Consider the following 27,197-nt stretch of genomic DNA (forward strand, 5'->3'; position numbering starts at 1 on the left):
TCTTGAAAATTTCAGACTATGTAGAGTAAAGCATGGTAAATATTATTTCGAATCTCAAAAATAATAATTTTTGCTAATTTTTTTCACAGAAGTCATAGCTTCCACACATGGTTTCGGCGTGTTACGGCTATAACGGTGGCCACACAGAGTAGAGAACCAAAATCTTAGTTTGCCTTTTTAAGGTTTGAATTCATTGGTATCTGTAAATACTTATTAGGGCTTAGCAAAATTTCATCTTCCTACGTTTCAAATGCTATAGTCATCCGCAGAGTGAAAATTTGAGGTGGCTAAGAGAGAAATTTTCACAAAATGAATTATACATGAAAATTTGCCATTTCCGAAGGTCGTGAAGTCACCAAAAAGGCATTTCAGAGGGAACAAGAAACGAGTTAAGGGGAAAACTTCATATTCCTGAGAGAACAAGTATTCAAAAACAAAATTCTAGTTGAAATATATAAATCAATTTGTACAATTTTTTCCGTATTACAATTTATTCGGCAACATCCTGAAATATCGCCTGTTGGAGACCATCTACGGCAATAACGGCAGCAATAGATCGTACAGAATCAAACTCTACATACAGCAAAACTCGATAATAACGGATTTCAGATGGCCATCGTTCTATTTTGTTATAAACGAGATGTCTTATATCCAAAATAAAAGATTTTTTCCAATACGTCGCAGGAATGCCGGCCAATATTCCATTAATCGTCTGTAGTTAAAGCAACAACTACCTGCGTAACAATCAACCATCGTCCCACAGAATGTATTCAAATAGTGCTCACGCCTCATTATTTTTATGTTTTAAATACAGTTTCATTTATAATGAAGTACGTATAAACTAATATAAATGTCAATTATTTGATCGTCAATGTAAAAGTAACATTGGCGATCATAAAAAAGCCCAAGGGACAGGGAACTTACCTCGTTATAGACGGAATTTCTTTACATGCGTAATCGTTGTAAGTAAGTTTCACAATAATCAATCATTTCCTCCTAGAGGTAGTAGTAGTACTTATTTAAAGGGTTAATAGACGTAAATGTCGTTTCGCAGAGTCATTTATTGATGTCGAGGGATTACTTCAATGGCAACGTCTCGGATGCTTGCGCAATTTGGGCCATGAGAACAGGGAGCGAGTCGGAATGATTTTCTTTCACACACGTCCGATGTGACGAGTGGCTGAGTTATTTTCTTAAGCGTGGGGAAATCTGACACCCCGCTCCCTTTCAATGCGCGGGCCGATTGATCCATTACCAATCGGAATTTCCAATTCAAAGAGCTCTCAAACCACGCCATTCTCTCCTTTTCTGTCATTTCCTTAATCCGCCCAATTCGTTACCCTGATATAACATTCACGTTTTCACGAGTGGAACGAATCGAAAAGTAGAGACGGACGGCAGTCATTTTTTTGCTCTCTATCCTCTGCCCAATATGTGAAATCTAATCCAGCATGAATTCTCGGAAGCTCTAGGATGGTTCAAGCACCTTTCACTAAGCAATGAATGTGAATTCCGTATGAACAATCTCAGTAGCCATTTCAACTCCATTGGCCACATTATGAGGCATGATGACCTGATGAAAACAATCATACAAGGAAAAGTGGAAGGGAAGAAGGGCAAGGGACCACCCCTAATGAGTTAGTTAGAACAGGTTATAAAAGATGTAGAAGGACTGTCACTATGTACAGGAGAGCGGATAGGAGAGAGGAATGGATAGATGCATCAAACCAATCTGAGGATTTTTGACGCATAATTAATGCCCATGTGTATTAAAAACAACTCTGTCCGAATAGTTGACTGCGAATCGTCTAAGTTCCACATTTCGGTCTTCCCAGTATTGCCCTTACCCTATCTTGACCAGTACTTGTAGATTTTCTGTAGTTTGAGCCATTATCGCTGAGAACTTCTCAATGCAGTCTCCTCGGATGGAACTGAAATAACATATTGAATATAGAATATGGCGGCGAGGAGTACGGTTCGGGCTACGGCTCCTCTCTAGTCTCCTAAGCGCTTCTAGAGCAATTTTCCGTCAGCCCTCTCCAAGTGACGTCATTGATGCCTAGCAAGAGGACTGTACGAAGGAGGATTCAGTCTTTCCACTAGGGGCTTCATTTTTGTAACAACTTCGGGCGCATTTTAATCCGTTTCCAAAAATGCCAGCAGCGATAGAAGCATAAAGAGCGATCTATATTTATTACTCTCCATACCTATTTGTTATATAGTTATATAGTATTTGCACTTACGAGAAATAGCATTGAAAAATTGTTAATTTGAAAGATCACACCATCAAGAATATAAATTTCGTAAAAAATCCCTTATTGTGGCTTATTTTTCCGTAAACTTCGGATCACTATGACTGTAAGCGTCGCTAATAGCGACTCTAGTATAAACCCATTTAAATCCGCTGTGATCGACAACACATTTAGCGGCGACTGTGGAATCCTATATGGTAATGCCCGTGGTGCCGACAATGATTCCATAGGAGATATTCTTGCAATATGCATTGTATTTGCTCTCGCAAGGAATAGCATCGAAAAGTTATGCATTTAATTCATGACGCCAAGATTATAAATTTCGGATCTGACATTCATCGACGTGATGAGCGAGTCTAGTAAATCCATTTAACCGATTGTGTAGGCCGTTTTACACAGGGCACGGAATTGCGCAGGTTAGAACTGCATCGATTTCTAAAATGGCGAGGAATTGCGCGAATGCATGAACGAAATTAGAATAGGGGCTATTTCGCCATCTCAAGTCCACGCACTCTCGCATGTGTTTTAGCAATTCACCGCTTTACAGGACGCAGTTATGACTGCGTCTTGGTACACACATCAGATTGTGCAATTACATGCCCCGTGTAAAACGGCCTTCACCCAATACTGCTTCTGAGTAACGCCGAAAACGTAAACATTTCAGCTCTACTCAGGAAAGATTTAAAACTATGTATTATTTTGTGCTGTTAAGTTTAATGACGAAATATGTAGCTGCCACAGTAATTATGATTGAGGAGAAAATTTTAGCAGTTTTAAAATGTGAGGTCTCGAAATATAATTTCTCCCATAAGCAACACATTTAGCGGAGATTGTAGAATCCTCAATTGTAATATCCAAAGAGCCGAGAATGATTCCTTGGGAGGGCGGCGCGCGTTTACATGCTCGTATTGCGGCGACAGGGGGAAGAAGGGAGGAGGGGTTGAGGCCCACGTGATTCACGCACGTTGTCACACCGCTGGCGGCTGTTTTTCCGCCGCGACGATGTTTGTTGTAGCGTGTCACACAGGACGACATTCTGGAAGACTGACCGTCAGTCCGAGTGACACCTCGAAAGATTGTGGACGTTGCTCATGTAATCAGCGGCGTGGTCATTAACCACCCTTGAAAATTTTATTTTAGGAAACTATTCGGGCGAAAACACTGCCCTCGAGCGAGTCAGTTTTCCCACAGGAGTCTAAGACGGACCGTGATCTTATGCTCAGATTGAAGTATTCTTATCTCGTATTCCGAATGAATCATCTGCACATCTACAAACAAATATCTTCATGAATTTCTCCGCTGACCCGAAATTTTATGATTGCATTTTACCTTTCTGGGAATATTAATGTCCCTTAAAGTAATAGGAGCCTCTCAAAATGGCCCGCCAGGCCAGAAGGTCATCAGTGAGTGCTAGTACATTTAATGATAACGTTATCTCATTTTTAGGATTTTGTTTCTTAAATTTATCGCAACGGTCATTTGTTTACTAACATAATTAATGAAAATAAAAGTATACTTCTCTACCCATATTACTATGCAATTCCAAGTAAAGTATGCGATCCCTATCGAAGTATGACAACGCTACCGACCCTTGATTTACAAGGTGAAATGTGTGCGGCAAAGTCATGCATGCAAGGTGAAATGAACTAATAGGATGGTAAGATGTACAAGTACATACTTCCATGTAAAAAAAAACACACCGTTATATTTCACACTTAGCTCACTCAAGCGCACTACCGATTTCGATTACCCCAACCAGACAATTTACACAAATATTTGATTTCAATCGGCAAATGTGTTTTGCGTTGGTGGTGTAAAATGTTGTTTGTTTAACGAGGAAACATAAAAATATAAATTTGACATAACAATGGACCGATAATTAATATTGAAATATTTTAAAATTGTTCAAATCACGAGGTTCTAAATCCATGATGAAAACACAAATGGTAATTTCCACACTATTTAATTTAACACCGGCATTGGTTTCGACACTTTGTGTCATTTTCAAGGTACAAAGTGTCGAAACCAAGGTCGGTCGTTAAATCTTAAATTAAATAGTGTGGAAATTATCATTTGTGTTTTAGTAATGGATATAGCAATATTCCACAAAATTAAGCCTGAAACGATTTTATACGAGGTTTCTAAAGTTACGGTGCTCGAGTTGTAAAGTACAAAAAGTTTCTTCCTCCAAGTCCGGCGCTAACCTGGGCGAATGCCATCATAGTAGCGTCACGGGCAGCGACGGGTGGTTAACCGAGATCGATTAAGCCAAAGGTTTGGCTACAACGGACGAGAGAGCCCTTCCCCGGCGACTTCCCCATCGCCTTCCGGAGCCGATCATCCCCACCTTCCCGTAAATATTATTCAGTTTCGAGTTTCCCAGGGGCCAATTCACTTTCGCATTCATTGTCGGGTCCATATTGCTTTTGAGACTCTCCTCATTCCCTAACGTTCACCGCAACCACGCCTCTTCCTTCCCCTCCCACTCCTCTTTCCTCCCTTGTATAGCCCCCGCAGTGCGTATATGTATATCTGCCTTCAGACCCCCACACACGACAGTCCTCTGGTATCGCTCTGGGGCAAGCTGTTCGTATGGGGTGGGTGGTCCCGAGTGCTGAAGTTCCGTTGCAGCGAATCGAGACGGTGGCGCGCCGCACAGTGGCCAAAAATCGAAAAAATCTGGTGAAAAGTCATTTTTTCAAGTTTTTCTTAGGATTTTTTGAAAGTTCTATTCGTATTTTAAGCAATACTAATAAAAGAGTATTTCCCGGAAAGAAAAGAACAACACTTCCTACGACGCATTGTGGTCTAAAAGCCTGCCATTTTACTCAATGCCCCTAAATATCTCGCAACTTCTTTCAGTCAAAAATTATGTTTACCTCAAAATAAATTCAAGGCAATCCAATTGCTTATTTAAAAAAATATAACGCAAAAATTATCTTCTCTCATAAAACAATTTCCTTACCGGTAGTTTTTGCCAGGTAATTATTTCCTATTTACAGGATAGTAATCAGTTACGGTATTAAAAATATAGGCACTACTTTAGCCTGTGATATGGCTGATTCGTTGCTCATTGTAATCTGTAGAACTCGGCAAACATGTGCCCTTAGGGGTAAAATCGCCTGTCGCGTGAGATTACAGTCGCCAGTACAAGTCGCTAACCCATAACGTCGGCAGCACTTTTGTCACTCACTCGGAGTAGAGTCTGGGAAGAGTTTATGCCTACAATTCGCCGAAAAAGCGTAGCGTGACATCCTATTTCATAAGGTAAATATTTCCATTATGAAGGCATACAAAGCAGTGGCGGGGGGATATATTAACGTATCACAGCGATTAAATTTAATGTAAATATCACTTCACACTCTGTTTTATTTTCAATCCTATTTTACATCCACTTCAAGATGGCGCTCCCCTTAACAATTCATTATTTATCTTTTATCACCATAGCATCGTCTCAAACAAAGAAATAAAATAAATCAAAATAAAAACAAACATGCTCACAAATAAAAAAAAACAAACAACAAATGAACTTAAAAACAGAAAATAAACTAAACATGTACAAAAGTGATATTGGTCATAAAGACACATGCATCAAGAACCCCCCCTCAAAGCCTCAGAAAATTTTATGGAATACCTACTAATGTTTTTCCTGCTGTTATGATTTCCCACAGAATTACGAGTGAAACTCAAATTTTAAGTGCCAATATGATGTAAAATTTATTTCCAGGCATGTCAGTTTTCAAAAATTTTCCCGTTGCCTGAGGAGAGTATGGGCGTAGGATCCCTCCCCGCTCCCAAAGCTATTCCTAGTTAGGCCAAAGGTTTTTGGCGATAATCCATTCAGTAGTACTATCACTCCCGCTGGTCTCAAAAGGTCCCTGGCAGTGGCGACTCGTTTTGGCCGGAGAATTGAGCCGGCCGGCGGCGGCGACGGAGTCAGTTGAAACCGTCAACTATGGCGGGCGCCGAATCCGAATATGATTGACGTGGGAGCCCTCTGCATGGAGCCAGCCACAAAGAATGACGGCGACCGCTCTCGGATGAGGGGCCATTTTAAAGCGTGTGCCGTTGGGACGAAGAGCGGCGCCACTATCGGCTGGCTCCGAAAGCTCTGGATAAGAGATTTAGTGGATCCGCAGGTGACGGTGGGCGGGAAGGGAGTGCACATGCACCCGAAAATACTCCCCAATGCAAATCCTGGTTATATTCCCTGTATATCATTGCCAGATAACGACACTATAGGGGAAAATTTCAAGTCTAACAAGGGGAGACCACCCATCATGCTCGGGCTTTTTTAATGCCATATTTTTAATGGAATTCGGGGTGCTGAACGCTTCTCGGAATGGGTGTTGGTCTAATTGAATGGAACTTCGTTTGGCTGTAATTAATTATTTTTCATACGGTATTTTTAACAGAATTTTTGAATGATTTTTTAACAGATCTGTTTAAAGATTTTTTTTAAATAGCGGACCACATTTCCCAAGGAGCGTTGGTGTAGTGGTTAGCATCGTTTACTCCCAACGTGGAGTACAGTGTTCGCCGCTCCATCACGGTCTTATATATTTTCATCTCCAATTTTATAAGTGAAAGAGCTATATCATGGTCAACGCTCGCATTCACTATGGCGGGTTACGATATGCAGGACGGATTCCTCTGGTAACAAAATAGGTTGACTCGAGAGTAATAATGATCGAGAAGTTTAGTAAGATTTTAGAATTTTACCTTCTTGTTGTCTTCATTATTATCATTCAACAATTCTAGGATTGCTTTTCCTTTCCTCCCGCGATTGACATTCTGTCTAGGCGCGCAGCTCGGAATTAAGGCTAGGTGGGATTTTAGGAGCAACTAATACTGTGGGGTATGGGATACTGGAGTAGTGGGTGCCCTCCCCAGAAATTGTTTAAGATAAATGATTCAAAATTGTGACTTTTCCAGCTTTCTGAGGGATATTTTATCAATCCTTACACTGTTCTATAAGTAATATTTATCCAATTAAGTAAAATGGATTAAATTTCAAAATTTCTCTGTATTCTGGGGGGGGGGGGAAAGGTTTATCCCCCAAATCCCTCCCCCCTCGTTGCGCCACTGATTCCATCATATCTCATGATATATTCTTATATTTTGCCAAACATGTTCTCGTATCCTCCAAACTTCCTCATGAAAAACAAATTTTTAATCATTCGATTTAATGAAAATGAGATATGGCAATTGTTCAAAAATTTATTTAATAGATTACGACGCGTTTCGACTGTCAGGTCATTCTCAGGTACAATGCACAATATCTCGCTTGGCTCATATACTTTCATCAATCGGAAGAATTAATATGATACACTTAATGTCTAAGCTGCTTTCAACTCACGTTTTACTCAGTGACGTCACGGCAAAATTAGAATTGCCGGAACGCAATTTTCTTAACTTTTTTTTAGAAGTGAATTGTTACCTACTCTATATGTTTTTTATTACAAGTTATAATTTACCTATTATTATAAATAATTTCGTCTTGCTTACGAATGTAAATATATTAGAAACTTTGACGCACTAAAATTGATGAAAGTGTTATTTCACCATTATGTCTTTTGTTAACCACTGGTTTTACTCATTCCGTACTTCTGGATTTTTCGCCCTGCCTCTCTGATCATCCGCCAGAATTCGATCTGCTCGCATTAACTTTCTCTCACTCTCCCGATTCGCACTTCCCTGTCACACTCCATTCCTCCTCATCTCATTGTCTCCGCAGCCTTCTCCATTGCCACCACTCAAAGGCTTCCAATCCCATCTCACTGTCAACCCTCCTTAACTCGTAAGCAGACCCAGACCTCGATATTCCATCGTCCTTATGGTGATTTCTAATCACTCGCGCGGACTGTGGTTTCCTCGAAGACATAATTTCGCCTGCGTTTCTTATGATGGACATTTGTACCTCTATCATTTCCTTATCCAGATCATCGATAAAATTATCTAAAAAAATTCTATGACCTCTACTTTAGGTAAAACGGGATTTTTCGTTAATAACCCTTTCGGCCCATATCCGCTTTCACCAGTGTAAACCTTACCGTACGAAAAAACTGAATTAATAAAAGCAAAAAATCTTTCTTACGACCATGAGGTATACAATTATTGAAAAAATATAATATAGGTGATAAATAATGTAAATACTGTTGTGTTCCAGGCTTAATATGGAGGAAGTCAAACATATGAGTACGAGATAATGGATATTGCTCACAAGAATAATTTTATTTTGAACGGTTTCAATTCAGTTCGTACAATCGTCAGGTAATGACCATATCTAAGATGACGTTTACATGATAAAACAGTAAAGTTTGCAATGATACGGAAGGAATTTTTCGGAATGCGGCAATTCTTGGCATTCATGGCAATTCTTGTATATTTCACCGCCGTTCACGCGACAGAGTTAGAAATATTACTCTCCATATTACATAGTTAATTCATTTTGATATTGATGATTGGGCGCATTTTAATTTTTATTTGTTACCATACTCTTCACAAGTTTTCCTTCAACTCTAATCACATTACATTGATGGTTTCATTTAATTCGGTCGTAATTTCTGAGATTTATACAGGTCTCTAAACCGTCGTTACCTTGGCTACTTGATCCCACGTTTATCACACACGCAATGATAGATCATCAAGAACACTCCCATCCCAAATCATAATCTGTCACAAAACGAAACAACCACCTATTGATTCGGCACATCAAATCGAATTTTTAAAATCCGTCCCCAAGCACACGGCGGGAATGTAGAAAACAGTTGCGAAGCGATAATCCGCACGAGCGAGAGATAAAAGCGGGAGGAGATTGGCTGACCGGTGACTATGAAATGTGGGTCGATCGGGTGGCAAGGGTGGGAATGAAAAAAAATTAAAAATCCGAGCGATTTTAATCGAATCATAAAAGAGGAGTGTTTATCGTTGACTCGTACGTATTGCCGCATGGTAAAGTCCCGAAGGGTGGAGGGGAAGAGGAGGATGAGGGATTGATTTGATTGGGGAATGAAAACGCAGCTATAGGATGGAGGAGGAGGGGGGGAGGGAAGGTTAAACGAATGGGGAGATGGGATGGGGAGAAGACACGAGCGGAAATATTTCCCATATAAAGCTCCACCCCTTGTGCAAAGAGCGATGCGGCCTAATACGTATACTGCGTGTGTGTATGTATGTATTTTTTTTCATTTCGTCCATTTAAATTGCAAATCGCTGCACCCGCGCCAAAATTGAGTTCTCCCGAAAGATTAAAAAGAAAGATGGCTCGGTCAATTGGTGGGAGGAATACAGGCCGTGATTCGTATGTGCAATTATAAAAGAAAACTGTTTTAACGAACTGAATAATTACCAATCTTCTCTCCGGAGAGTTAGAGAGATGCATTTTATTGTTTGCGGAGTTTCCGTGGTTACGCTACGAGAGTCCACAAGCGGTGGATGAGTTGTGTACGAGGGAGCGCGAAATAATAAGCCGCGGAATTGAGACAGCGAAGATTTTCAGATGCATTTTAAAGGCTGCGGAAAGTAATTTCCTAAAACAATACAGTTGGCCAAATTTTTTTTCTCTTTAATACGTTCTAAGTGCATCGCTTGCCTCGGAGGACCCCTGCATTGCATGCATTTCAGTTTGCGATGCATTCTGACTTCAGTGCAACAACACAAAACCGCTACTCTTGAGGCATTAATAAATACCGCATAGTAAGCCCATTCTGAAAACCTCTTTCATAAAAATATTACGCCACCAGAAAGCTTGGATGCTGATGTACCAAAGTAGACATAGTATATCTTTAGAAAAGGCGAAATTAAACGTGCGAATGTCCGTTAGTGTGTTTTCAGGCTTAATTTGGTAAAGGCCAAACATGTTAATGCAAGATACTGGTAATTGTCCTAGAGAATGATTTGATTTCTACCGATTTTGATATACAGTTCGTAATATCGTCAAAATTTAATGGTTATTGGGAAGTTGCCTGCATCTCATGTAAGCATGCATATTCCTTTATTTTTGAGTTTCTTCATACTCACAAGGTTCTTCAAAACTTAAGATACACCAGAAAATTATTCATAACCCTTACGAAGATAAAGAGCGGGGTGATTTAAACTAATTTTTTAAAAGTATTGCATTTCATCAAGCAACGAGTGGAAGTAAAGGTGATAATCACAAATTTTATTCTCATATCTATTTGATATACACAAAGAAAATCCTTGGATCGATAAATGAAAGATCTTAATGCACGAATAAATGAAACAAAATGAAAAGCCAAAGCTATGAACGATCATAAAGTGTTACAATGAAGGACCCCAAGCTGACTAGCACCACATAAGATTCCACAAATAGTTCGTTCAGGGATGATACAATATAAAATATACTTAATTTTTTTGCCTCGCAGTATTGCTTTACTACGACTATAACGAACATGATACTGAAATTTACTCACCTGAGAAAACTTCAATTGTTATTGCAGTACACTTAAATATTCATTCTGCAATGGGTCATTTCTACGCGAGGAAAAGGAGCAACGTTATATGGTATAACTTAAATGAATACACCGAGGGGATATCACGCCACCATTCCTGGCTTCCATGGGAATCAAGGAATACACCACACCCTCTGGCTCGCGTTAAATCTCGCCATAATGAACACTGACATTGTTGAAAAAAGCCAATCCCCCGAACCCTTCCCCTCCTCCCCCCTTTGAGAATTCCATTCGCCGTAATTCCCTGCGGCTAAGGTTCATGACTTTGATATCTCACACTGCGGTCACTTGGTTGGCTTCGGGGGATATATGCGAGGCCTTGCATGTGCGATACTGCATCGGCCGATCACGCTTGAGGCCGAGGGCTTAACACATTGCATTTTTTAGATGCACTCATCTAAGTGCATACCCACGGTACGACATTTTCAGGTGAGCTATTGCCCAGGATTTGTCGATTCAAAAAGCTCTACCTATCAGAGTGACATCATTTCCGGTTTGTCACACCTGCCATTAAGTACATTATAACTTTCTCTTTGGTGAAATATTTGAAAAGAAATATTTAAAATTTGAAGGGATGAATTAAGCATAACAGTGTTTAAGGTTCGATGTTTGTTAACATTCTTCTCTACCATGCCACAAATGAAACCATAATTACGTAGGAGCACTATTTCATAACTAATAACTAACACAACTAACATAATCGGTATTGTAAAATTATTTCAAAACTTGAAAAATAATAATCATCACCGTAACATCAAGCGATATTTTAAAGACGGCTTTAATTCTTTGATATCGACGACATTGTTTTCAAATACTAATCGCGTCGTATTTTTTAGGGTTTCAAATCAATTGAATGGTTTGCGGCGTAACTTCGTGAAATTGCCTCATATTGGAATGAAAAAACTTTGTAAATTTCACATGAATTTTATTCGCACGACCTTGTATCCCAGGGTATTTAAGGCCGTGCTTTCCTGTATATGCACCTGATGATGTCGCGCAGCGATGAAACTGGTCGTGCGAATAAAATTCATGTGAAATTTACAAAGTTTTTTCATTCCAATATAGGGTTTCAAATAATAAATTATGGCATAATTTAACATTTTTCGGCGATAGATGGCAAAAAATGGCTACTTACAAGTAGACTTCGTCGGTAGAAACTAGGGTTGTTCAATAAAATTCGTACATTAACGAAAACTTGAACTTCATCCGCCAATTTTTCACTTCAGCGCAACTTGAGGATTTTAAGTCACGTAGGCAGATGATGCACTAAAGGTGATCGAAAGATCTACGGCCGTTTAATAGTTGAAAGAAAATAAATTCCCCACTGCCGTACTCTTTTCTGGGCAAAAAGGTGGGAAGGTAGGAATTTGGAAAGATGGCAGTGGGGTGATACAAAAAAAATAAGCTGAAACACAATGAAACAAACAATCGCGAAAGATCACTTACTCACCTAGCAGATTTGATCTAAGGAAGAAATTTCCGCGTAGGTATCAAGTTTTTTTTAGAATTTCTTAGAGCAAATTCGGGAAGCGCGTGAGTGTGATCGTGGCTTTCTAGTTTTATATGTTTGTCTATTTCTTTGGTGTGAGTGGGTCACTGGCGTAAGCGGAAGCTTCGCAAACCTGAATGTGTTTGTGATTAAGACCTATGCGAAAATTTATTCCTAAGAGCAAATCTGCTCGGTGAGTGAGTGAGCTTGGGCTATTGTTTGTTTCATTGTGTTTCAGCTTAATTTTTGTATATCACCCCACTGCCATCCTTCCAAGTTCCAACCCTCCCACCTTTTTGCCTAACCTCCCGCCTTTTTGCCTGGGAATTCAGTTTCTTTCAACTACATAGGCAAGCTCTTTACTTAATTATTTACTCTTTTGTCAACTACACAGCAGCTAAACACTGAATATTTCTACCTTGAAAGAAGCAGGAACTGCTCATTACAGGAAAAGATTGCCTGAAAAAAGTTAGATATCTTTCTATTCTGAGTTTTATGATAAATTGAGCAATTTTATACCCAATTAAGGCATGTGAGACAATATTATACCCCTAGCTAGGAATGCGATAAGTTATCGAAATAGCAATCATATAATGTGTAATTAAAATGTTTCCTGATGTCTGTGGTATTATAAACAATATAAATGGAACCTCTGGAATAGTCACAAAAACCCCTATTCCCCTAATGCTTTACAGAGGCTGTGGAGATTTCCAAAACGCCTTTTACGTATTTAATTTTCAACATTTTTAGATAATACATGTGCACTCATTTCTTCTGGATATTTTCAAATGTCTCAGATTATACGTAAGCAAAGTGTGGACATAAAAATTATAATGGAATGCTCACAGATCGTATCTCCAGCGGTTTTAAAACTGAAAAATTAATATTCATAAGCATAAAATTTCGCCAAGATTCGGAAAGAAAGATCCCTCAACCCTTGGCAGTTATCGTAATATCGTTCACGAGTTGAAATAAACCGGTCTCGGAAAATTGGAATACTTTAATTCTTGGTACATTACTACTTTAAATAATACTTTTATAATGCCATTTCTTCACAATATTTCATTAAGTGTCCATTTTATGTGCTTCGGTCGATTTTTCCCTCCTGAAATAAATGTCCTGAAGTCTATACTTTTGTTAGTTTTGAGTAGTTACATCGCAATGCACCGGTTTCTAAAGGAAACAATGCGCGGGTCGAGTTATTTATTCCTTTATTTTATTATATGGTTTCCCACAAATTTGCAAGTAATTACCTAAACTTTTAACTACTGCTCTTTTTAGTCCATTCTTTTTGATACACAATGCCGTAGTTCAATTACAAAATTTGTTTGCTACCTACATTACAGACTGCATTTCTATTGAAATAGATAATTTGTTTGCCAATATTAGGCGACATTTTTTTTAACGAAGCCATTTAGCGTACAGATTGAAATTTGGGTACAGTTACGATTTCAAGAGTGGACACTTCATTCTCACTTCTTAATCGGAAATTTAGTGAGTCACGGACTTAGCAGCATGCTAAAATACAGCTAGAGATTCCATGTAATCACAGGTTGGTAAACAAATGAATAATATTTTGGCACGCCGCGAGAAGAGGTCAATGCACGGAGAGAATTCTTGACCGTATACATATTTAGGTTACAGAATTAGATCCTTCGTCAGATACCGACAAATAAGACGTTATTAATATCTTAACGATATCTATAATTTTCACCCACGAACGGTTGCTATGCAGAGTTCTTATAATTCTAATTGTTTTAGGGTCTGAAAGCTACTTCTCCTGTTTCCTCTCAACATTTGTCATTATTCACATTACAGCTAACCTAAAATTTCAAGACTTGAAATTAAAAGGCAGTTTTAAGCGTTTCCGATAATTTATCGTAATTCCTTAGATTATTAAAGAAGAAGGGAAAAAATTCCAATAAAAGCGTGAAGTGAATATCAATTTTAAAATTGGCAATATTTCTAAAAATAAAATAGTATGCTTAACAGATGGATTAACAAAGATAAAAAATAAAAACGATTATACACGTAATGATTAAGTATCGTTAAAAAACATTTGCATCACAAAAATTTCCTGAAACGCGGACAGAAAATTATTCGTTTTCATAATTGGAAAAACGAGAGGTATAAAGAACCGCACTTGATTATCATCACGCAGTGCATGCAGTAATTGGAGAATGAAATGAATACAGTGATGAATCACGAGACGAGTAATAATAGCAAAATTTAAACCTAAATGTCCGTGCTGCAAGGACGCTAGGGAAAAGTGGAAATAGTTGTTATTCTTGCCGATTCTAAGGTGTTTGGAGTGACTGATTTCATGAGCGTTTCCCAAATTGGAGGCGCGGAGTGGAAGAATGTTTGTGACAAGAGCATTTGCCAGTTGTTTTGCTCTCTCTCCGCAAGACAGATTAAAGTGGATGTCGTCCCAAATTTCTCCCAGCCAGTTAGGAAATTCACCGATAGGTTACCCTATACGTTGACGGTTTTCGATGGCGTCTCTTCTGTTGGACACAATACATCTACATAATACCCTGCGAGCTACCTCTAGAGTGTTTGGCAGGGGGTGATCAATCACCAGCATGCAATTGGATTCCCAAAGAGGGGGTAAAATACGAAGATAAGATACGAGGATAGATACGATTAAATTGAAACTTAAAGCTTGTACTTGGTGGAAGGACTCCATATTAGCAATAAAAGACACTTTGTTACTTCCTAAATATATTTTAAATTCCGACCGGTTTTGGCTTTTAAATACATAAAATATGAAATATACTTGATAATGGTGTAAAAACCGCAACCGGTTGGAATTAAAAAAAATATATTGTGGAAGTAACAAAGAATCTTTTATTGGTAATACGAAGTTAGGGATTTTCTCCTGTCCGACCCTATGTTGTCATACAGTAATTATCCTGATAAAAGCCAAATGATAATCGCTAAGTATTGCACTTAATCTATATGATGCATCATGCTGTATATGTCTCTTATACATTTCAGCCTGTATTAATTGATTTGGAAAATTTCTAATTATATATACACGAATTAACTGAAGAAAATACAAAGTAAGGTTGCGCGGTTCGTCAAAAACCGCTACGGGCGTACAGACAGCGTTACTCACATGTTAAGAGAAGCTGGAAAAGAAGGCTGGGAGCCGCTTGAGACTCGGAGGATGCGCGCTAGGCTTAGATTCCTTGAATAATTGAGAATGGATATCTTTAAGAGCGACACAGGGAACATAATATTAGAGCCACACTATATTTTCAGGTCCGATAGAAGCGATAAATTAAGAGAGATGTTTTGCCGAACGGATAGATATGGGAATATGTTTTTCCCCGAACCATAAAAGACGCTTGCCCCAACTTCGTTAGAGCACTTCATTATTTCTATGTGTATATGGCTGGTGTCTTAACACCCCCTGCCACACGCCTTTTAGGCGGCTTGCGGGGTATTATGTAGATGTAGATGAACTTGGCTTGCCACCCCCTAGACCATGGCTTGCTCCCCCCTAGTTATTATCCTGGGTATGCCCTTGCACGAAAGTAAAGAAAGTCGGCAAATAATGTGCAAAGATCTTTATCAATCGCCACACACATTGAAATCCTCCACATCGGCAGTCAGTCAGAGGTAGAAAGCGTCTCAGGTAACCACGGTATCGGCATGACTAACGACTTAGATAACTGTTAATGGAACAGTCAATAAGTAACTAAATGGAAAAGCCGTGTACTGAAACCATGCCTGCAGTATGACTCAAAACGGAAGTAGGTACTTATTACAGCTCATTCGGCACCGAAAATATCTCTCATTGAAAATCTTACCGGACTCATCATCGATACCTCTTCATCTTCATTTATCTTGCCACTAACAGAAAATTTTCAAAATATCCCATAAAATACCTAATTCAACATGGTAGTCAATTTCAGAGAGTCCATACATTACGTCGAAAATAATATTATCGCATTGAGAAAATTATAGTCACTTCAAATGCATTGCTATGAAGAAAGATATCATCAAAATTCTTACGTCATAATATTTTGCGACTTCATTTCATTTTACTTGTTCGCAGAATCGTTGATTGTAATGCATAAATTATCAGATAGACGTACGTATACACTGGGTTTGATGTCTTGGAATAAAAGGATAATTTGCATATACTGCCCTTGTTACTAGTTGTTTCTCATACACCTCTTTTGCAGTTTAAATTTGAGTTTTACCTTAATGACGCAGGTACAAACAATATAGGTGAATCTAGCGGAAATTTTCAATAACTTAATATTAGCCAAAACATTTGGAATATCATGGCATATTAAAGGGGGGGAAATGTGATAAAAAACCTGAGTCACGCGCAAAACATTTGACAAAAAATACGAGAAATGACTTAGTAGCTTCTCTTTACAACTTCAGTGCAAACTATGCTTAAATCTCCATTATTACAATCAGTTAACTTGCTAACACATCGTCAGAATCGTGAAAAAAAACTCTTACAGGAAGAGCGCAAAACTCCTTCAGTGCGAAATAATTATCAATTCTCCATTATTAGTCGTATTACCTAGCAAAATATATCCATTAACCATGGAAATATCTATTCCTTATGGAATTATCTCAGTTTTCTTTGCTAACATAGCGTCACAATCCTGAGAAAAACTCCTTTAGGAAGCGCACAAAAATCCCCGATCCACTACGGAAGTGATTTTTACCGTCCCGGAAGGAAGTTTCCGAACCCGCCGGCAAATTCCAGCGAATCGCAAAAGCAGAGTTTTCGCGCATCATTACTTCAGGAAACACTGCAAACGTGCCTCGGGAGAAGAGGGTCTCTCTTCTTTTTTTTCGCTCGATTCCTCCGACTGACAGAAAGGGACCCCCCCCCCCCCGTGGTGGGTGAACACACTGTCGTCGAGAGTGTACGTGTCTTCGGAGTTGCGAAAGGAGAAAAAAAATCCCTTTGTTCCCATGCAGTGAGCCGGGCCGTGAGAAATCGTCGAACCGATATCCGGACGCACCACGACGCGCCGCCATGATACGCTTCTCCCCGTCTTTTTTTTCCGACCCGTGCGCCTTTCCACCACCAGCCACTCCAAGAAGACGAGACCAACCCACTCTACTACCTTCCCTTTTATTTTCCCCGCCCAGCGTATATCGTCGGAGACATCATCGCAACCCTTTTACGCCTGCCGACAATGGGATCCGCGGTGCACGGCCAACGCCTCGGCTGAATGGGAGACTTGAACGGGCGACACCGGGGTGTATATGGAAAGAGCGCTTTGTGGGACTAGGTGTGAGACTAAGTAGAATGTGGGTTCCCTAAAGAGGGCAGAGATGTGTCGGAGGGTTCATGACACCATATCGCTCTTGCAGGGACGCTGAGGCTGGTTTGGTAACTGCATCAGTTGACTCCCCATCTCGAGGGACTAAATTGTGGAGTCTTTGCGGTATCGGAGAACCATAGTGAACATTTACTTGTATGCTTTCCGCAGAACAAACTCTTTTCAGGGTTCACTCGGTGATATTCTGCCCTTATAAACTGATAGAGACATCATTTACCAGTTCGGCTGAATTTTATTTATACTCTGGATTCAATGTTGACTCATTGGGGCCGTTGTATCCACGTCTAATATAAATACAATTCAATGGTAAAAGCACATTGTCTTTTTCATCTTTTAAATGGACGTTAAAATTAAGAAAAATTTATGGTAAAATTATTCTTTACTCAGGGAAAAAATCTCTTGAATCCTGGCGAATTCTTTTCACTATTTGTAAATTTATGTCTGTAGCTTCAAGCCGAAAGAGAAATATTTTGGTGTTCACGCGCGGCCGCCATCATAGGCAAGCCAAAAAGGAAGTCACTTTCTCAAGCATTTCAATCTATAAGACTTCACTTTCTGTTGGACACTCGTCTTGATTTGTAACTGTCCTCTATCCTACGGAGACCATGAACGGATGTCATTCACCTCCTTCAACTGCCCGGTCTATTCAAATCTTACAATTTTCATGGATGTGAATGGAATTTCCACTACAAAGGACCGCTAGAGTGAGAATGAGACATAGAGGGGACGAAAATAGCGGATTGACAATTGAACGTCCACTATAACGATCTTGATTCGAATATCGCGATTGGCTGATAGTTTTGGCTAAGGAGTGATAATTACGCATTCATTTACGTAAAACATTTTTAGAAACTACTTTGGTACAATATCGGGATCATAACTGCGTTGAAAAATTGAGTGCTCTGAAGTATCGCTCTTCGTTCTGGCTACGACATCAAGATACTTCTTATTTCTCCTGCGTATCAGTACGATTTAACAGACAACACGAAGGAAATAATTCAGTTAATGAGATATTCTGAACATGAAATTTGCCAATCCGTTCGGCAGGAATTTGAGATGAACAGTTTTTTGTATATACTTCGGGAAACTACAGTTGTTTATTCCATTTTTTGAATGGATAAATTAAATAGTAAAATATATCATGGAGGCAAGTCGAAACGACGGCTCTGGAAGTTTTTAAGTGAATAGTTACTTAATGTAGACACAGTAAGAAGTAGTTTGTACAAAATTTCCTTTATGGCCTAATGCTGCTTTAAATCCACGGCTTCACGATATTTAAGAGCAGTATCATAAAAAGAGTGTCGTTTATTAATAATTCTGACTCCGTGAGCCTATATTTTTGCACTTCAGCCCTCAATTTCTCACTAAAAGCCTCGTTCCAATCGTCTCAATCTCCATCCCCGCCTTCAAGGCTCCACAAACAAACCTCCTACTCTAGACCGTTGCTCCCTCTGGAACCGGTGCGCACAAACCGGGGGCAAATGTTGTGGCAGTGGCAAAATCTCTCTTATTCCTCACCTGGCCCCATTCCCGTCCCCTTCCAAACCCTCAGCCGCTCACAGCAAAGAGGGGGCTGCCCACCCTCCCTGTGCGTAGGTAACACTCAGGGAACATGGCCGTCGTCAATGCATGCAGTCGGATACTGTCGCAAGACCTCGACTCCCTTCATTTGTGCGAGAGGTTGGGAACGCCCCCCTCTCTTCGCTGCCTCCCTTACAGGGTCGTATCGCCATCCCCGAGTCCCCTATAACATCGCCAAGTCCAATCGAGCCTTCCCCACAAAGGGGCGACAAACGGCAGAAGCGTACCGCTCCGCCCCGCGGATCACCGACACCAACTGTCGAAAACTTCCATTGTTGTTCGCAACAATGATGATAGCAGACTGTTAAAAGTTGGTAGCAGGGTTGTTTTTAACCCACAGATTTGTGCATTATTTCAAACATGACTAGGATCTATTGGTAAATAAATAGCCACGAAATAAAGATATGATGTGAAGACCTGTTTAACTTGATGATTATATTCCTACGTATCGCAGTCTTAAAAATTGTCATCTACATCTCATATTAGCATCCTCTAACGCGAGGCAGGGGGAAGTTTCTACAAAATATAATTTGATTTTTAAAACCATTTTAGATACCATAGCTGCTAAATAACATATGCTCAAGCATTCAGCTTAAGTCAGCACGCATTCATTATATAGTATATTCTACAAAATTCTACGGATGACGAATCGGCTAATTACTTTGCAATACTTCAGTAATAATTATGCTTGACTACAATTAATTTAAAGCCAAACATCTGGCAGCCAGTGAATACTATATAATAATGTTCGAACAACGCCGTAGAATTAAATCAATGGAAATCAATCTCTTACGAACTCTTACGAACAATTCTCCAACAAGAAGACACCAAAAGAGAAAATTAAGTATCATTTCAGCATAGATATTCTTAGGTCCACCATTGATATCGAATCCTAATAATCAAAGGTTGAAGGCAAAAATATCCCTGCGCCTACCTTACGTCCTTGGCCAGAACTACGATATTGGAAGTGACAACCGCAGGAAGAGGGTGCCCACGCTGCCCGGGCCTCGATTGTTAAGCCGCGGCTCCGGTTAAGAAACAAGGTCTTCCCGCCACGCCATGAGGTTTCAAACAGTCGAGTCACGGGCCGCTAACGAGAAGTGCTTCGTCAGAGGAGGCGAGAGCAGACGGCGAGGTAGGAATGTCGGATAATGAGACTCTCCCCCGTCCGCTAATTAGGGTCTTATCCTCGCTCGTGGGCCACCCGTCTTTGCCCGCTGACTCTCTCGGATGGTCATTGAGTAGGCATGAAGGTCCTTGATGGCTCGTTGGCAACCCGAAGACATTGTCAAAATCCTTCTCACCCTTGTAACGCCCTACGATCCTCGGTTTCCCATCTTGAGAAGTATATTTTGGTGAGGCATGAAATAGGGTGGTTTCCGTCGGAGGCCGAGTGAGAGGGTCTTGGAAAAACCCAAACGCCTTACTCCTAACTTGGTAGGCAAACTTATTTGTTTAAAGAGACATATAGGAACAGTACAGCAAGAAATTTCATTGGATACCCATTTATAATAAGCCAAATGATATACATAGATAGATTCATTCACAAACATTGCTATTCACATAATTAGAATGCAATAACTAAAGTTAAAACAAAATCTCCATCTAATTCACCAGCACAATCTTTCCAACGCCACTACTTCAGGGTATCCTAGGTCATAACGATAACAGAATATCATGCAGGGTCCGCAAAGCTTCAATGGTGCATACTGAATTTCGAGGAGACAAACCAGGGGCCATAGAACCCCCAAAACCCTCTGCCGACCACCCTAGAAGTGGCTCGAAGGTTATTATGTAGTTGTGCAATATATGGCTGGCCAGAAGCGGTTTTCTGACTCCAAATCTAAACTATTTACAGTTCTCATCAATAAAATAACTTTAATTTTAAATAGTCGTTTATTTAAAAAATATTACGCCTGGCATCAAATAAGAACGCAGATTAAATCTATGATCATCTCAATGTGCTATGTAATAATTATCTGGTTAGATAAATGCGGATCGTGTTACAAAAGCTAGAATGGAATTATAAATCAGCTCATAATGACCAATTCAATAGAGGAAGACTATACCTTGTCGATGGGTCCAGTTCATGATAACGTTTCAAAAAGCCAAAAGATATTTCATCGACAGCAACAGAATTTCATGATTAGTAAGATGTTCAACCCCGATAATGCTCACGAAAAACGCCTTTCCCGACCAACCCGAGAAACGAGAAATTGGTTAAATTTCAATATTTCACGATCCTTTGGCAGCTCAGTGATTCTTATATAAGATTTTACACTTTCCCGGCGAACAGAATACTTAAGCTTTTCTCGGGATTCCGCGCGGCTGAGATTTAAGATTTTCTAAGAGCTCCGACGTTTCGGATTCCGGCTCGCTACCCATTCTCACGGCTATACAATCGGTAACGATTAGAAACCCGAAACGTCGGCACTCTTAGAAAATCTTACCCGCGCGGAATCCTTTGAAAAGTTTAAACATTCCACGATTCTTGCTTAACTTCGATAACATAGGTCTTTAGCTAATTTATTTAGGTAGATTAGAACTGAGTAACTAACTTTTTTGCAGTAAAAAAACCTTCTAATATATAAAATAAAGATAGCAAAGTGCGAGAGAGTTAAGGAATTTCAAAATTTTTATTTTTTTCTGAAATTTACCCTCTGAATATACATAAAGCAAAATTAATATAATTTATTCAAGCATCGTTTTCCATGAGTGAGGCAAATACAAAAGCGACTAATGGAAATGATAGGTTCATGCCTAACGCAGCTTATAGTAGTATATTGGCACCTCTCTTTATTGAACTAATACATCGAAGTTACCTCCACTTTAATGAAATAAAGCTTCATCGGGAGTGTTTTACGCTAGTGTTACATCTCAGTCATGTGAAGCAACGATGTCTAGGCACAAATTACTTTTCATAAGGGATTTGCACCTGCTATGACTGGACACGGAACGCCACCAGGAAATAGTGTGACTCACTCCCCAGGAAAACACAATGAGAGAAAAGTTCGACCTCAAAATAGCTGCCGTTCCACCAAAAATAATATCATGCAAATAATCCGAACGAATTTCAGACGAACGCGGGGTTGTTCAACGAACGTAGACAGTAAGACTGCTCGACCAGAGTGCTATTTTTTAAATTGTTTTTTCACCTCCTTTCATTTGTTTTTATCCTTCTATTTCTGCTTCCTTTTGATGAATTGGCCAGACATGAACACACGCACGCACACATGCAGTCATTGAGCTCACTCACGCACACACAGACAAACAAAAATTGAATGAATGATGAAAAATTAAGAAAAAAAACACAAAAATATGCCCTTATTGTCTTCTCCGCAGGTGTCCGCCGTCTGCGAGACCCTTGAGGAGAGCGGTGACGTGGATAGGCTGGCCCGGTTCCTTTGGTCGCTGCCCGTCGCTCACCCGGACGTCGCGGCCCTCGACCGCAGCGAGGCCGTCCTCAGGGCACGCGCCCTAGTCGCCTTCCGAGCCGGACGATTCCGCGAGCTGTACAGAATCCTCGAGAGTCACCGCTTCGGGAGGGCTTCGCACGCGAGGCTGCAGGTGCGCCAATGAACCCCACTAATAATCATGTAGTTGATTAGATTGGAGAGAGGTGGATTAAAGATTTTCAAAAGAATAAGGGCGGAAAGTCGTACTCGTGGGAGGTGGGACGAGGTTGAAAAGGGTTATCTTCGATGAAAGGGACTGCAAAGGAAGATTTTGTGCTTTCCCAGCGAATAGACTACGTGAGGAGTTTTCGGGACGGCTGCCGGGCGAGGAACTGCTTTTCTACTTAAAGGCAGTAATGCAGTTCCTGACCCGGCGGCGATCCCGATATCTATTCACTAAGGAACTGTAATTGGCGATAAAATTCTTCCATTAGATCCTTCCTAACTTACGGACAGGGTCGTAGCACAAATACAAATTCGGGGGGGGGGGGGGGGGGGGAGGAGGAGCCGGGAAAGGGGAGATGGTGTAGATTTCGAGATTTGGTTCATTTGGAGGGAGTTCATTCAAGACCGTATCACGCAAACATTTCGGGGGCGGGGGTAATACGCTGTTGAACTCCCTCTGTTCACTTCCGCCTTGCTTAGGGATACCGTATTCGTGGATCAAGGGCAAAAACTCAGCTTTACATAGTAAGGGTGACCCAAAACAAGTCCTTGAAGCAATCAAAGGTGCTCTCTCAATTGTAAAAAGAAAGCCAATGACACATAAACCGGCAAATCTACATTTTGTACGCCAAAAACCTTACTGAAACAGCCAATTTTTTCTAACCTGTTTAAGAAAATAATATTTCGCAGTACACCATCCTAATTTTAAAACAACCAGCCGATGCAATCACTGCCACATTCTGAGAACTGGATGAACACCCTAACCTACTATGAATGCTTCAATCCATCAATATATATACACGATATAAAATTTCTTGGAGTTTAGGTCAATTTTTTGACCTAAACTCCAAGAAATTTTATATCGTATAATAAACAAGGTCAAGAAAAGAAAAAAAAATATATACACGCCACATTGTGACCAAAAGATTTGTGCTAAAATACCTTTGCTACTGCTGTAGCACAGAGGCTAAATACGCCTAAACAGCCTGTGGGGAAATATTTAACTCTTCATAATAGGTGATAGGGAGGCCCTATATTTTACCTATTTCATTTTCAGTTACAGGTCACATCTTTGACTTCTTTTCTATTTTTCTCCATCTCCTATGTTGTCTTGTATCTGGTCTATGAATCAGTATTACCCTTCAGAATTTTTAGTTCCTCCTCCTCCTTCCTGTGACCGTTTTTCCTTACGACTTTTTCCACATCTACCCCTCAGCACATTAAAGCTTACATATACAAAACTTAGTCCATTTGACAAAGGTATTAAATTCTTAAGGACGCATTTAAGAGGCCAATGCGCAAAAACTCTGATGGTGAGTTTTAATTTTTCAATTTATTTTATCGGAAAAAATTGTGTTATATATGGAATGCCACCAATGTAAAGAGAAAAGAAGAGTTAGTTGTTTTCACATCTGGAAAACATTCCAATGAAATGAAACTCAAAACCTTAATTTTGTCTTTCTTCACCACTCCCTTCACTTCACACCACCTCTAACATTTTATTCCTCGGCGGAGCAAGAATTTTTGGCAAGGTCATACCTGTGCTCGCAAAGTTGAGACATTTTTATTCGAAGTGGGAGAATACACAATTTTACGGCCGACACTATCGACATCGGGATTCCATTAACAAGGACCAAGAAACTCCGAGCAACCTTGGCTTCTCTGATCCCTATCGTCATTCTTTTTCCTCAAGTGATTTTCCATTTTGAATCCGTGACGAATACCACGGGAAATTCACATCCAGAAAATATCGTCTTTGTTTCCATATCTGCGTGCAAAACTTAATTATCCCTCGAGAATGTGGGTCACGCCAATTATATACTATCAACAGAGAAAAAAGGAGATGTGGTATTTTATCGGGCATACGGTAGAATCAGAAATAGTGTTACGCTGTTATTTCTACTTAGTGTTCTTGAAAGAAGAATTCGAACAGTCGATTGAAGATACGCCCTTACAATTTCTGATTATGTAGTTGGATAATTTTATTCTAATTGCACTGTACAAGTGTTAGGTAATATATTTTATTCGAGTGGCGTTGAATCATTTTTCTGAAATCCAATCAATCAACTTTATCATAGGGTCTTTTGCGTTTTTTAACTCGCAACTCAATGAAATGAAGCAAGAGGTCATCCAAAAACCCACAAATTAACTGCAATATTTAAATGTTTGATTTGAAAAAAGGAAAATATGGTAATCCGAAAAAGGCAAATGATTTGAAAATACGCGATATATTTCAGTTATTAAATAATTTAGGCATATGAAATTTAATATCTTGATATGCATGCAAACATATTAAATAAAGGGAAACAGTTTGTAATGTTTTGCATTCACGACTGTGAATGTGTGAAGAGGAATTTGATATTCGGTAAATATAAGATTGTTGGAGTTCAAGAAAAAAATCTTGTCTTCACATAAGAATGGAATACAGAAGCATTTAAGACCAAAGGTAAATAACCGAATATTGATAACTTACACCAGGATGATAACGACAAATCTAATTAAATATTTCATATAGCGGTGTAGGAAAAATAATTCGGGTTACATGCGTGGATTTCATGAGAGTAATCAATATCACTTATGCGAGGCATGGCATAACATTTTGAAATATTTCCTTTTGAGGAAAATATATGGGATATATTAAATCCATCTGCACTGCTATTCGATGAAGCTTTAGGTACCTACTTCCTAAGTTATATGTTATTATTTGAAATATCCCAATTTTTGGCGTTTCGTCAGGTTATCGTAATAAATCTGGCTAATGCCCATTGATAAATGCCCTAACCACTGGTTATCTTCTGGACCCTGAGCACCAGAATAACGAAACGTTTGTCTAACATTGCTTGAAAGCTTCTTTTACGAACCCTGTTACATGTGTGCAGAGGCAGATTCAGCATCAAATTTGGGTGGAGGGGTGTCATGACCTAGATGCGGGGAATATTCCATACTGCCTGGGAGAGAGGGCCTTTTCTACAGTAGGGAATGCTACACTCTACGATAAATTCAACTCGAAACATTTTCTTGCGTTTGGGACTTTTAGCCATGCATTTGCATATACAATCCTTTCACTCCTTTAAAAGGAAACACCGCTAAAATTTTATAAAATATTAAATATTTTTTTAAATTTGTGTGGGTGGGATTCATGACCACTGTGACCTCCCCCCAAAAACCTAACCCTCCATGTATGATAGTTACGTATGTGCATGCACATGCAAGTACCACAAAAAATTGAGGCATAGCGTATAAAAGGATAGGCACCGCTCGGAAGAATATGCCGGCCCGTGGACGCCGGGCATGGCTGCGCAGGGGGCACTAAATTACGGTCTAATTGGACTCGGGGCTACCGCTGCGAAAAAGTTTCACTGCATGAAAGGAGAGAGTATGGAAAGGGGATGAGGGAAATGAGAGCCAGATAAAACGCGCTCGATAATGAAACTCGTTTCGGCAACTCCATTTTGATACGACGCCTCTTACGGGACTATTCGGTCTGAGGCGAAACCACGAAACCCTGATATCAGACTTTAAAAAAAAACAAATTTAATCTTTAACATCAAGAAATTTCATCAAGGAGGTATATCTGAGAAAAAGCGGGAAGTGTTTTTGACGGTAATTCAACGAGAAATACGTAAATTATAGCCAAAAAACAATCTTTCCTCATTTCCCGTATTCAAATTATCCACACTGAGACACTGACTACTTCAACCCGACAACAGACTAGAGGATATTTTAAAAATAGCACGAAATTTCATCAAGGACGTACGCCTGAGAAGAAGCGATAAGTATTTTGGCGGCGATTCAATGATAAATACGTAAAAAAATCAAATAAACAATCTTTTCCCATTTCCTGTATTTAAGTTATTCACACTGAGGCGTTTCACGAACATGTTCTTCTTCCCAGAAAGAGAAGGATAGGTACTCGATCAAGAGACGGTACATTTTGCTCAATCTCCTTAGATTGGCCTCAGAGATCATGAATACAGCGTTGAGATAAACACTTGGGTATGAGAGCAATCGAATTTGTTATGTGAAAGTTATAGGGCGAGGGGGATCTCCCAAAAAACTGCGTAACATGAATATTCTCATATTGCAACACTCAAGCTTGGGCATGCAGGTAACGCCTGCCGATCTCAAAACCAAGTTTTACATTTCTTACCAGTGTATGTTTATTGGCAATCGTCTGGGAATTCTCCTCATAAAATACCAACGTACTCTCATTAAATGGCAGTCGAGAGTTCATGGTTATGCGCAAACGACAGCCAACAACGAATGAATGATCAATCACTCATCATCGAATATCATTGAGAATCAAGACTTTTGGTTAATCGTAGTTATCAAGTTTTTGCTGATCAATCAAACCATCCGTTTGAGGCTTGAATTTACAGATGTTTAGTAATCATAATTCATAGCTATAACTATGGTTACACTGACTAGAACTATCTTAAAAGCCTAATTAAACTCGC

General features: G+C 39.7%; 1 protein-coding gene across 1 annotated transcript in view; it reads left to right on the top strand.

The window, feature by feature from the left end:
* Nucleotides 1-27,197, top strand: part of LOC124158152 (protein Optix-like) — a 266,045-nt gene that overhangs the window by 13,166 nt on the left and 225,682 nt on the right. Inside the window, exon 2 of the mRNA XM_046533336.1 lies at nucleotides 22,463-22,687. Within this exon, the coding sequence (XP_046389292.1) occupies nucleotides 22,463-22,687 (225 nt within the window). The remainder of the gene's footprint in view (nucleotides 1-22,462; nucleotides 22,688-27,197) is intronic.

Source organism: Ischnura elegans, chromosome 4, assembly GCF_921293095.1.
Source record: "Ischnura elegans chromosome 4, ioIscEleg1.1, whole genome shotgun sequence".
Taxonomy (NCBI): domain Eukaryota; kingdom Metazoa; phylum Arthropoda; class Insecta; order Odonata; family Coenagrionidae; genus Ischnura; species Ischnura elegans.